We start from the raw sequence: 12,438 nt of genomic DNA, 5'->3' as shown, positions 1-12,438 counted from the left end.
TCGAATTCATTGTGGCAAAGCTGCAAGAAATGTTCAAATGTACTCGGTAAACGGCCACCCCTGAGGTGTACTTTGTTTCAAATCATGAGCTAAATATTTAGTGCCCCTCCCCTTTCAGACAATAAGAATTTCCATGTCTCTCCCCCTTGAAACCTCCAATTTTTTGCTCCCCCCCCCCCATTTCTCCACAGACCTTCTGCTATAAATTCTGACCGCAGTGCCAGTGAAATACTCTTCGTATTCTCTCGATAACAGGCCTCACTTCTATGATTATGTCGTGAAGTCACATATCTATGAGCATCTGGGTCATCCCGAACCAAAGCACTATATGTTACAGTCACTCACAGTACCATTTTCTCAGTACCTAGATCAGCATTCAAATGTATAGGGCAGATGTACATTCTTCATTTTTAGTCTGTCTGTTTTTCAAAGTGTTGTGTATTCAGGGTCCAACTGTCATAATATATATTCTACAACTATTCCACACGACACTGTTATTTTCAATGTAGAAATACCATAGTCAAACATTTAGAGAACTATTCGCTTATCAAGGACAGTCAACATGGATTTACGGCAGGTAATAATAATAATAATGTTGGTTTCTTATATAGCGCTTTCCCACTCCGTGCTCAAAGCGCTTTACAATTATTACCCCTGGCTCGGATCAGAATGGCACAACGGCCCTTTAGTCTTCCTCAACTCCCTGGGGAGCATACAATCCATTGCAGCCATTTAAGTGCATAGGATTAAAGCCTTCACATTGCAACCTACATCCTACCAGGTCCCCAGTTATACAGCTGGGTTGACTGAGGCACAGTCATGGTTCAAATCTTGCCCAAGGACTTTAGCCACTCAGAAACAAACAGCAGGCAGCGACGGGGCTCGAACCTGCAACCTGTAGATTCCAAGCCGGTCACGCTAGCCATTCACCCATCATGACTCCACAGGTCTATCTTGTGTGACAAATTTACTGGTGTTTTTCGATTATGTAACAAAGTATATTGATGAAGGAAATCCGGTAGATATTGCATATTTAGACTTCAGCAAGGCCTTTGACAAAGTACCCCATGTAAGACTGGATGCTAAGATACAAGCACATGGTATCACAGGAAAAATTGGTCGTTGGATACACAATCCCTTACCAAAAATAATGCACCCCGGGTGCACCCGCAACACACCAGAACCTATAAAACCCACTTACTACCCACCTGTTACACACCCGCTTCAGAAAAAGAGGTAGGTTTCGGGTGCACCTCAAACACACCCGGATGGTCTAGTGTGTTTGAGGTGCACCACAAACCCACCTCCTGTACATCGAACACATCCCAAACCCACCAATTTTGAACATGGAACATTTTTAGATTACATTTACACACCTCAAACCCACCAATATTGGACATAGAAAATTTTTAGATTACATTTACACACCTCAATCCCACCACTTTTGGACTTTAAAAAATTTTGGTCTTATTTACACACCCGAAAAGCACCACTTTTGGACTTTCATCCAAGATTTACACACTCAAACACACCACTTCTTTATTCATGACTTTTATTAAAATTTGGGTTGCACTGTAATGTCAACAATACTTGAACTTAAATTTGCTATCACAATATTGTTGGCAATAATCCACATGTTAGATGTCATTTTTAATCCAATATAATTTGGGAATAAGCATACAAAATTACATTCAGATCTGTTACAGTCTACATAAAAACAACACTGTAGGATACTATCTATATTAATACACATCAACTCTGTATATTCTCTATCAACTGGAATTACATGATTTAAGGTTGCTGTGGTCACACTATCTTCTACAATAGACTCCTTAAGGTCATGCCTGGCTTTAAATTTATCCACCAAGGCAACATACACAGGTATCTGACATATACATGAATCGAAACACAGAATTTCACTAGGACATAAGGTCATTAGGGTAACTCATATACGAACCCCATTTTCTCTTTGGTCGGCTGTGCGTATTTATGTCAGAAACTCTGCTGTCACTTTCCGATGCCATTATGCGTGTGTATCAAATCGAAGGTCAATATGCCGGTACAAACACCACAGGGTTTGCTGGGAAAGGGGCGGAAGTGGTGGTAGCTTTTTGCAATTTTCTCATTGGAAAGGTAATTTTTAAAATAATTTTTGTTTATTACTTGCTTTCAACCCTTTCTGTTCAAAATGTAATGTTGAAAATCTACGCACTGTCAAAGAATTTGATCACTTTCTTTAATAAGGGGACAAAGGTTATGAGTTACGCGCCTAAAATAATTTCAACGGCCATATTGCTCAAGACATAGACGAAACATTTCGATTTTATCAAGTACTCAAGAGACAAAATGCCCCCAAAACGCTCAAGGACGCCCAAGACACTGTTTGGTGATCAAGGTACGTATATTCTTACCCTTTCAACAATTGGTTACTTTCAGAAACTTCGTTAATTTTGACGTAGAGTGAGTTAGACTAGACAACGATGTAGGTATGCATCATTGCATGTATTATTCGCGGGATTAAATTTAAGGAAACTAAATGCAATCAAAAGGCATATTTTACAATAAGACTCACTAATCGTTTTTTGCAAGCATAGAGTCTATATATGTTTGATCGTCATACTCGAAATACCACTTTGACTGACATACAACTATTTTCAGCAAGATAATGTAGGGGAAAATAGTAGAAAAACTCAAATGTCAAGAAGCAACAAATGTTATGTAATAAAAAACATGCACTCCTCCAATAGGAATTAAGATATCTGTTGATAGACTGGTTATGATGCCCCGCCAAAAGATGCCTTTAGAAACTGATCACAAGTATTTACAAATGTACATTTCTCTGTTAAGAATTTCAGCTGGTTCAATTTGTGGAGGATAGAGCTTACCTAATCGTGAAGAGTGATGAAGTAAGAAAAAATGGAAATATCATAAAAGCCATCTGGCCACATGATAGACAATATTATGAAAGTGTTGTTGAGGAGAAAGGCTGTAAGTATGACTTACAATGTAAATTTGAACAACTCCACCTTCTGAACTATCTTTGTCAAATCAATTGTACTTTTTTTCTTTTTTTTAATAGAAAATTTGTGTTTTCAATAGCTTGATGCTGTGGAAGGCAGGCTATTGCCATACTTAAAGCTAAAATAGCTGCAACTTTTTTTCCATAAAGTAACCACATATATTTTCTGTAATAATTACTCAGTGACTTATAAATAGACATTGTATCTGTAAATTAGTGGTCAATATTATCTATAGGTGGTGTAGTGACAAGTTAAACTTTTCAGTGATGGTTTGGCTTTGAAACTGTCAACATGTTAAAACTGTACTTTTTTTGAAACCGAAATATAGTTTTTCAATTAGACAACCACAGTAAAGTGTTAACCATACATTGTACATGTCAATCAGGGGTCGATCTCATCCATAAACTTTGCAAGCCGTCATTTAGTAATTTGTATGGTTAATATTGAAAGGGTAGTTATTCATTGTCCCCTGATTGAATTAGTTACTGTCTAAGTGTTGTACTGCTGATTTGAGCCAATAATTGTAAAAGTTCATGTCACTTTTCTATTGAATTTGTACATATATTTGTCATAATTGTGTCCAGATCATGTGATAAAATGCATAACATATAGCTGAACAACTCCATGAACCTGTATACTTGTTGTTAAGTTATACACTGTGTTATAAATGTGTTTTGTGTTTGTTTTTTCTTTATTTTGTAGTATGAACAGTTGACCGACATAATTGATGTTTACCTGCCAAAGACTCGGCTGAAAAAAAGGTTAAGAAAAGTGCCACAGCAAGTGCACGGTTCCTAATGAGAGTTTTTTTTACAGTAAAGAGGAATTAATCACCATGAATGTAAAGGGCAAGAATGACAAGAAGGGCATAGATGTGGATATAAAGTTTGCTGTTGTGGGTGAGTTATATATATATGTATGATGGCATTTTACATGGAAAGTCTTTTTCAATCAACGATAGTTCCAAATTAACTAATACCATCAAATTTTTTTACTGAAAGAAGAGAAAACCTGGCATTTCAGATCACCCTAAAGTTATTATTAACTGCAGTGGAATTTTTGTTTCTTACAATTATTTTTTGACATCAATGATTTGGGGATGAAGGAAATTTATGTTCAACGTATAAAAAATCAAGGTGTAAGCGGTTTCATGAAGTGTGCCTGGTAAGCATCAGCTGCAGTCCCTTTACTGAATAACTGCTGTGTACTGTTCTATTTCCACTTCTGTTATGCTAGTTATACAGTTATAAAAACAACCTGTTTCTTCTTTTTTTTACATTCCAGCAAAATTTCCAAGTTGTTGAATTGAACAAATAATTTTCACATCTAAATTTTGATCCCAGCCTGTTGTTTTTGTTGTCTGCTGGTTATTTTGTTTCCATCCTGTGCTTTAAGAAGTACAGCGAGGCCACACGCACATGCACAAATCATGTGCTTTGAAATACAATTATTGATGTGCATGGTTAGTTCTAGTGGTTTATATATTTCTGTCAAATGAAATTCAATATTTTTATAATGCTTTTATATTTTCCTTTCAACAGCCTTTGTTCGGAAAACACACAAGGTTTATGAGGAAACATACTACAGGATTAAGAGGACATACTCCACTACTTCGAATAGTTTTTTGGCAATATTTTGATAATTTTACATTTTTCAGACAGAGTAACACATTCAGTCCTATGTGTAAACAGTTTTTGTAAAGAATATTCATTTTTCTGCTACATCTAAAAATATAAGCATTTTATTGTGTTGCATTAATTGGTATTCATATCAGTTTGACCATTTCAGGACAGATATACATGACTGTGCAATACAGGTATTAAAGTGGCATTTTCACTTTGTAAGATCTGTTAAAATCACAGCTCTCATTTCTATAGATGATACTTTTCCTTTTAACTGCACAAATATGGTGGTACATAGATGTTTTTAATAGTAGGTGATTTAATACTACCTGCAGTACAATGCTACGGATTGCTAAAGGATGCATTTTGTTTGAGAAGAGCACAAACATTTTATTCTATCATTTATAAGATAAACACACATATTGATATATTTTGCCTATTTTTTATTTAACTTTGACATTTTCAAGACAGGGTTGCTAAAGCTTCCATTTTTATTGACCACATTTTACTCATTTGCATTGTAATCTTCTATATGTACAAACTATGCCAACAATTTATATTTTTAAATGTATGTACTACTATCTTTCAGGACAGCAACTTATACAGTACTGTAAGTGTATTTATGCTAATTATCATTTCTACCGGATTATTACTTTTCATGCAATATTTCTCAGGCTACTCTAATGTGTTTTTTTTACCATGAATAAAGGTGTAAGTACTTACATATATATCCCTCTCTTTGTTGAATACGTTGTCCACATGTATAAGGATTAAAGTATATTGTATTATTTCAGCATATACATGCAGTAACCTTAATTTGCAATTAACGTCAACCATTGGAGTATGATAATAATTAAGCTATGGACCTATTAATAAGTTGTGAAAATCATGGGTTAGATATGTAGGAAAGGAAAATGTGCACCTAATGTTCACCTTTTTATTGGAATTGGAGGGTTCCTTTCCATCGATTCCAAACTACCATATTTGATATTGGTGATCTCAAAACCATGTTTCCACATTTTCCAGTCTTGCCACCCCAAATCTACCAGTATTTTTCGGGTGCACTGGAGTGTGGTGAAATGTTGGTACTTTTGGGTGTGTTTGGGGTGGGTTTGTACTGGTGTGTTTCGGGTGCACCCCAAATCCACCAGCATTTCGGGTGCACCCGGGGGGTGGCGAAATGTGGAGACTTTCGGGTGGGTTTGTACTGTGTGTTTCGGGTGCACCCAAAATCCACCAGCATTTCGGGTGCACTCGGGGGGTGGCGAAATGTGGAGACTTTCGGGTGCACCCCAATTACACCCAGGGTGGGTAATCCGGGTGGGTTTCGGGTGCACCCGGTGGAGCAGAATTTTAGTAAGGGAATGGCTATCCGATAGATCTCAGCGGGCAGTGCTAAAAGGAACAGAATCCAAGTGGTTGCCTGTCACCAGTGGTGTACCACAGGAGTCAGTGTTGGGGCCAATATTATTCTTAATCTATATAAATGACATTGACAATGCAGTGAAATCCTATATACTGAAATTTGCTGATGACACTAAACTTTGTACAGCTGTAAACTCCATGGAAGAAAAAGATAGTTTCCAAGAGGACTTAATCAGTTTAACACAGTGGTCTTTAGATTGGCAAATGGCATTCAATGTGGACAAGTGCAAGGTAATGCACACTGGTGTGACAAATCCAGAATATAGTTATACAATGAATGACAATCAGTTGAATGTTGTGTCAGAAGAAAAGGATTTGGGTGTTTTAGTCCATAATTCACTAAATCCCAGTAATCAGTGTGCATCAGCAGCAAGGAAAGCAAACAGAACACTTGGACTCATTAAAAGGAACATAACCTACAAATCGAAATATATCATCATGAAATTATACAACTCATTAGTGAGACCACATTTGGAGTATGCAGTTCAGTGCTGGAACCCATATTACAAGAAAGACATTGATCTACTGGAAAAGATTCAAAGAAGCGCTACTAAGATACCAGAACTACAGAACTTGTGTTACGACGACAGGCTGAAGGCACTTAAATTAACTACACTGGAGGAAAGAAGACTTCGAGGCAACCTAATTCAAGTCTTTGGGATTATGAAACTTTTTGACAAAGTTCCTGCACATAAACTATTCACTCGTGTTCCGTCAAGCAGAACCAGAGGACATTCTCTCAAACTTGCTAAATCCGTGGTCAGATTGGACGCCAGGAAGTATTTCTTCACTCAACGAACTATATCTCATTGGAATAATTTACCTGTCAGTGAATACGTTATTCAAGCCAAGACTGTGTGTGACTTTAAAATTAGACTCGATCAGTATAAGAACAAAAAGGGGGATTATCTAAGCCTTTAAGGCTTCCTTCCCTGTCTTGCCATGGTTTCGTCCATGGCGATCATAGTAAATCATTATAGTAAATCATGATTAAAATCTGTAGCTTGTATCGTGGATGTGTGTTAAATACATCGCTCCTACTTTATTCCTTTGTCAACAGATACAAACATTCCATAGCCACGCCGATGTTTGTCACTGATTCTTAGAAAAAAATGTGTCTTGGTGAACAAATGATAGCATAAATAAGTTTTACCAGTGGGAGGTCATGTAAAAAAAAAACTCCATTCCATTGGTTCAGAAAAAGCGCACCAACTGAACTAGAAATATTATTCAAGCTCTAAACATTGAGAGAACAGTTATCTTTGAATGCAATGACCATTCTATCATTTCATTTCAGTATATCATTTCAAATGTTTAGGTTACATTCTTACTTGTGTAATACAAATAACTCAGTAATAATTAAGTACAAGAAGGTTTGACTTTTCAGCTAGTCTCACAACATGAGTTAGCTTTATCAGAATAATTAACATTCCACACATTTGGGTTTATATATCCTTATCATTATATATAAATATATATATATAGATATATATATATATATATATATATATATATATATATATATATATATATATATATATATATATATATATATAATTATATATATACACTGTATGACAGAGTTAGTGAGACTTTGAATAGTTCACTGTATAACAGTGTTAGTGAGACTTTGAATAGTTCACTGTATCACAGTGTTAGTGAGACTTTGAATAGTTCACTGTATAACAGTGTTAGTGAGACTTTGAATAGTTCACTGTATGACAGAGTTAGTGAGATTTTGAATAGTTCACTGTATAACAGTGTTAGTGAGACTTTGAATAGTTCACTGTATAACAGTGTTAGTGAGACTTTGAATAGTTCACTGTATAACAGTGTTAGTGAGACTTTGAATAGTTCACTGTATGACAGAGTTAGTGAGATTTTGAATAGTTCACTGTATAACAGTGTTAGTGAGACTTTGAATAGTTCACTGTTACAGTATAACAGTGTTAGTGAGATTTTGAATAGTTCACTGTATGACAGAGTTAGTGAGATTTTGAATAGTTCACTGTATAACAGTGTAAGTGAGATTTTGAATAGTTCACTGTATAACAGTGTAAGTGAGATTTTGAATAGTTCACTGTATGACAGAGTTAGTGAGATTTGAATAGTTCACTGTAAAACTTGTAATAATGTGCATAGTGCACACATTCATACTATATAAACAATTGTTAGATAATTAGTTCCAGACCTGGAACTAATGGTTTACCAATGTTTCTTACTTTCTATCCACTTCCGGTTTACAACTCTATAGGGGGCCCCTACACAGTTTTTTCCCAGGTTTCCCAGCATGCATTTCGGCAAACGCGAGCCGTGTGGGACCACCTACCTCTGTCGCTACTTGCGTAAGCTAAAAACTTTTGATAGCTGACAATATCGTGTTGGAGGTGGTACTGTACTAAAAGTTGTGGTGTTGAGGGGTCATGTTTAAATGCTGAGTCCAAAGGTTACGTGTTTACGCATTCAAATTTCAATGATTCATAATTTGGTTGCTTTGATCGTAACACAAATTTGAAAACGCGAAAATTGTTTTTAACGGATAGCAAAATATTTCATCATGTGGGACAGTTTTTAACAGTATTAGGTAAATTGACTGCAAACTAAATTCACAAGTGCAAGTCAAAACTACATGTACATGAGTCACTCAAAGTATGGTACTTCCGGTGACCTTGCACTGTACAAGTACACGATTTCTTGTGTTCAAGATCGTTCAATGATTTTCTATCCACACCCCTTGAACGTATGAACGGCTAAAGCTCTGTGATGATGAATATTAAATTTGTCCTATTTACGAAATCCATCATTCTGTATTTACCAAAAACAATTGGCATAGACTCGCCAACATACAATCACACGACATGTGCTTCAACGTGTAAACTTATACTCCTCCTGGCCGATCGGGCCGGTCCTTCGGGTACAGCGACTTGCTCCGAAGTCGAGCGTACTTGACTACTATGTGGTAGCGATATACCAATCGAGTCTAGTTTTTGTCTAGTGACAAATTTGTTTGTCAATGATGTCTGTTGACATCAATATTATTTAAACTATCGTGAACAATTCAAGACGTTTTTATCGTGTTGTTCTGAGTGAAATGAATGTCAACAGCAATTTACAGAGAGGCCGAGATACGTACATGTATATGTGGACAGTGGCACGTACGTCATGTCAGCAAAGACACGACTACCAAAAATTTGACAGAAGACATGTTTATTTTTTACAAAACTGTCTAATCAAATCATGCTTTTACTATGTGCTTGCCGCATGTTGTTGGTACATGGTGTTGCATGTAGCATGTATCTCTCTGACGGAGGTATCAGAGTCCTCTATGACTTTTCCTTATTTTTTTTAGATGCTAACTCAGACAGGGCCTTCATGCTTGTTCTTACCTTACTGTGCCCTGGAACTACGCTTTTGCTTGCAAATGCATACCAGTTTTATTTACAGTTTTATGGAAATCAAAGTCGTGTATTATGCTTCCTCGGAAAACTTACACATTTTACATCCATTACATTCCAATTACTGACAGATGACTCTACTATATTAAAACATGCCCAAACAGAACTGGTCTATGGAAAGTTGGGATATCTGTAGATGATCAATATACTGCTTTGGAATTCCTTAGATTTTCACAGCTCATCAACACATTCAACTTTGAACAGTTGTCTTAAAATTATCAGTTATCTTGGTGAACCCTTATGAAAATGGTGAGAACAAGCATTACAATAGCCATGGCTAAAAAGTGCACGAGTTAATACTAAATTACCATTGATCAATGGACGAGAAAGGGAAGCAGTTGCATTTAACATGGTATGGTGCCCTCAGGTGGTGAGATTGAGAGAATACAGAATTGTCCCTAGGATGACAGGACTGATACACAATTCATTGATTAGTGCAAAAACTAGTGTGCTGACCAACAATTTTTGTTTTATTCTCTAGAAGTACATGATAAAGTCTACATCTTGTCACATTGTCATGAAATTGACATTACATGAAGAGAGATATTTCAGTCAAATTATAACATTTTTAAAAATAAAGTCAAGTGACTAGGCTTATGGTAAATACCCAGGAAATCTTTTTTTTTTTTTTAAATGATGAAATACCACTTTTCCTATATAGTACATATATATGGCTAGGTAAAAAGCTATTGATATGGGAAATACACATTCAAATTTATTTGTTAATGACATATAAAGATGAAAATTAATTTTCATTTAAAACATTTAGGAGTGCATGTTGTTCTTCCAGCGTTTCTAAAAAAACAAATGCGGCGACCCCACATTTTCTTTTCAATTTCTAAGAGCATAATAAATATATTTGGCAAAAAATCACTATTGATCAAACTGACATTACTTTTAATGTTACCTATCATCCTTCCTTAACCAAAATCTACTGCCATTTGGTTGTTGCAAAGGGCATGGACATGGTTGCTAGGGCCAATTGTGCCAAAATGTTTTCGTAGAAAATCTGCAGAATAACACTTCTAGAAACTGCTCACCAAGTCTCGGTCTCATTGATCAAGTACTTTTTGAGATATGCTTTTTGAGTGAAATTTACATTTTTACACTTAATTTGCATATCACTGATGAAATCATTATATATGCTTAATATTTCTTCATCTATACACCCCCAGATGAATCCCCATTAAATTTCAGTTCAAAAGTTTTGGGATTAAAGATTTTTTACCAAAATTTAAAAGACACATTTTTAGCCCTAATTTGCATATCACTGATGGGATCATCTTGTCGTGAACAATGCTTAATCTAAACACCGTTAAGAATGTTGCAACCGTATTTCAAACCAATCTGCCCAGTAGTTTTTGAGTTTTTTGACCAAAAGCCACATTTTTTTTAGCCAAATCACAAACTGGTGGCAAGATCATTTTAATTTGAACAATTTCCCAACTACACACCCAATACACCCACCAAATATCATGGCAATCAGTCCAGCGGTTTTTTTACTTTAAGTTTTTTACACACGCGCACACACGAATGCATTTTTCGCAATTAAGTAGGTCAATCCATCTCAGTTTAGTGTGTCATGTTTAGTAACTGTGTGTACCGGGTTCCTATGTTTTGATTAGAGATGGTTATTCCCAAACTTGTACGACAAACAGCCACAGCCATAGTGATCAAATCAGGTTATGTGATTGGTCCATTCAAATTGAGTGCCTGGGAGTTATGAACATCTAACAAGATTTTTTCAATGCAAGATGGTAAGGCTTAGAAATAATCAGAATTGCTGCATTCTCGTTGACTATGACATCAATGGCACATGGCAAATATGTGAGTTCTAAGCACGTGTGTTCTAGAAATTTTTACAGATCAGAAGTCAAATTGGTAATAATTTCAAGATTTCAAATATATTACTCGCATTTGGTAGGGATCAGTCACATCCCTTGTGGGGTATGTACAATTGTGGCCATTCAAAACATATAGTAATTCTTGTTGTTGATAATGATTTCTCTTGTTGATGCTTGTCAATATTTATTCATTCATTCATTCATTTATGTATTTATTTATTTATTGTTTGTTTATTTTGTTTGCTTGTTTGTTTTCGTAAACATAACTAACCAAGCCTGAGTGCCCTGTGATTATACTTGTTCATTGTTGGCTACTAAGTTAATTTTATTATAAGGTACCAACCCTTCGTATAGAGTCCGCAATTGATGATCTTCGTCGAGTCCAACCCGCACTGAAACCTTCTGGTAAAAGTGACATCCTCCGACGTGTACCTTCCCATCCACCAGTGATACCGTCACTGCCCATTTCAGTTGCATCGGCTTGCTCATGATTGCTCATTGCCATCGGTGGGTCTGCACTGTCATCAACCTCATCATCATCAACTTCTGCAATTGTGAAGGCTGCCAGAGGTGTACGACCACGACGAGCCATTTCCATAAATTGATGTTGTCTAACAATAAAGGTTGTACAAATCATTTCATTATTTTCAAGCATCTTTCACAATATACTGCAAGTCATGTTTTTTTTAAAAAAAGAAGCCATCGTACATGACATACTCCCCCGCTCTTTGGGAGCTAATGATCCCTGTGATGGTATCAAAAAATCCCTTTTTACAATGGCATACAGCCTTGTCTAAAATGTGGTACATGTAAATATTTGTTCTGGTCATGTTTCTTATATCAATTCTTTAATATCACTTCATGTAACAGCGTGTTCATTTTAAGCCGGCCACCGACCAGATTGCCTGGCTATTCAGTCAATTGGGTCGGCTATTCAGCTGCTAAAAATTTACAAATTGCTGCTAAAAATTTACAAATTACATGCAAAATTGGTTTTGTACTTTGATTATTTCAAATTTCTAAGAAGAGCCTTAAAAATAAACTCTCTGTTATTTCCGTTGGCATTAGTAAC

General features: G+C 36.0%; 1 protein-coding gene across 1 annotated transcript in view; it reads right to left on the bottom strand.

Moving 5' to 3' along the window:
• The window catches only part of LOC144433626 (cation channel sperm-associated protein 4-like), an 82,027-nt gene extending 70,069 nt beyond the window's left edge, over window positions 1-11,958 (bottom strand). The window contains exon 1 of the mRNA XM_078121962.1: window positions 11,710-11,958. Within this exon, the coding sequence (XP_077978088.1) occupies window positions 11,710-11,958 (249 nt within the window). The remainder of the gene's footprint in view (window positions 1-11,709) is intronic.
• Window positions 11,959-12,438: the final 480 nt, after the last annotated feature.

Source organism: Glandiceps talaboti, chromosome 4, assembly GCF_964340395.1.
Source record: "Glandiceps talaboti chromosome 4, keGlaTala1.1, whole genome shotgun sequence".
In the NCBI taxonomy this organism is placed as follows: Eukaryota; Metazoa; Hemichordata; class Enteropneusta; family Spengelidae; genus Glandiceps; species Glandiceps talaboti.
The sequence above is the reverse complement of the archived record's forward strand: the minus strand, read 5'-3'. Positions and strand labels throughout refer to the sequence as shown.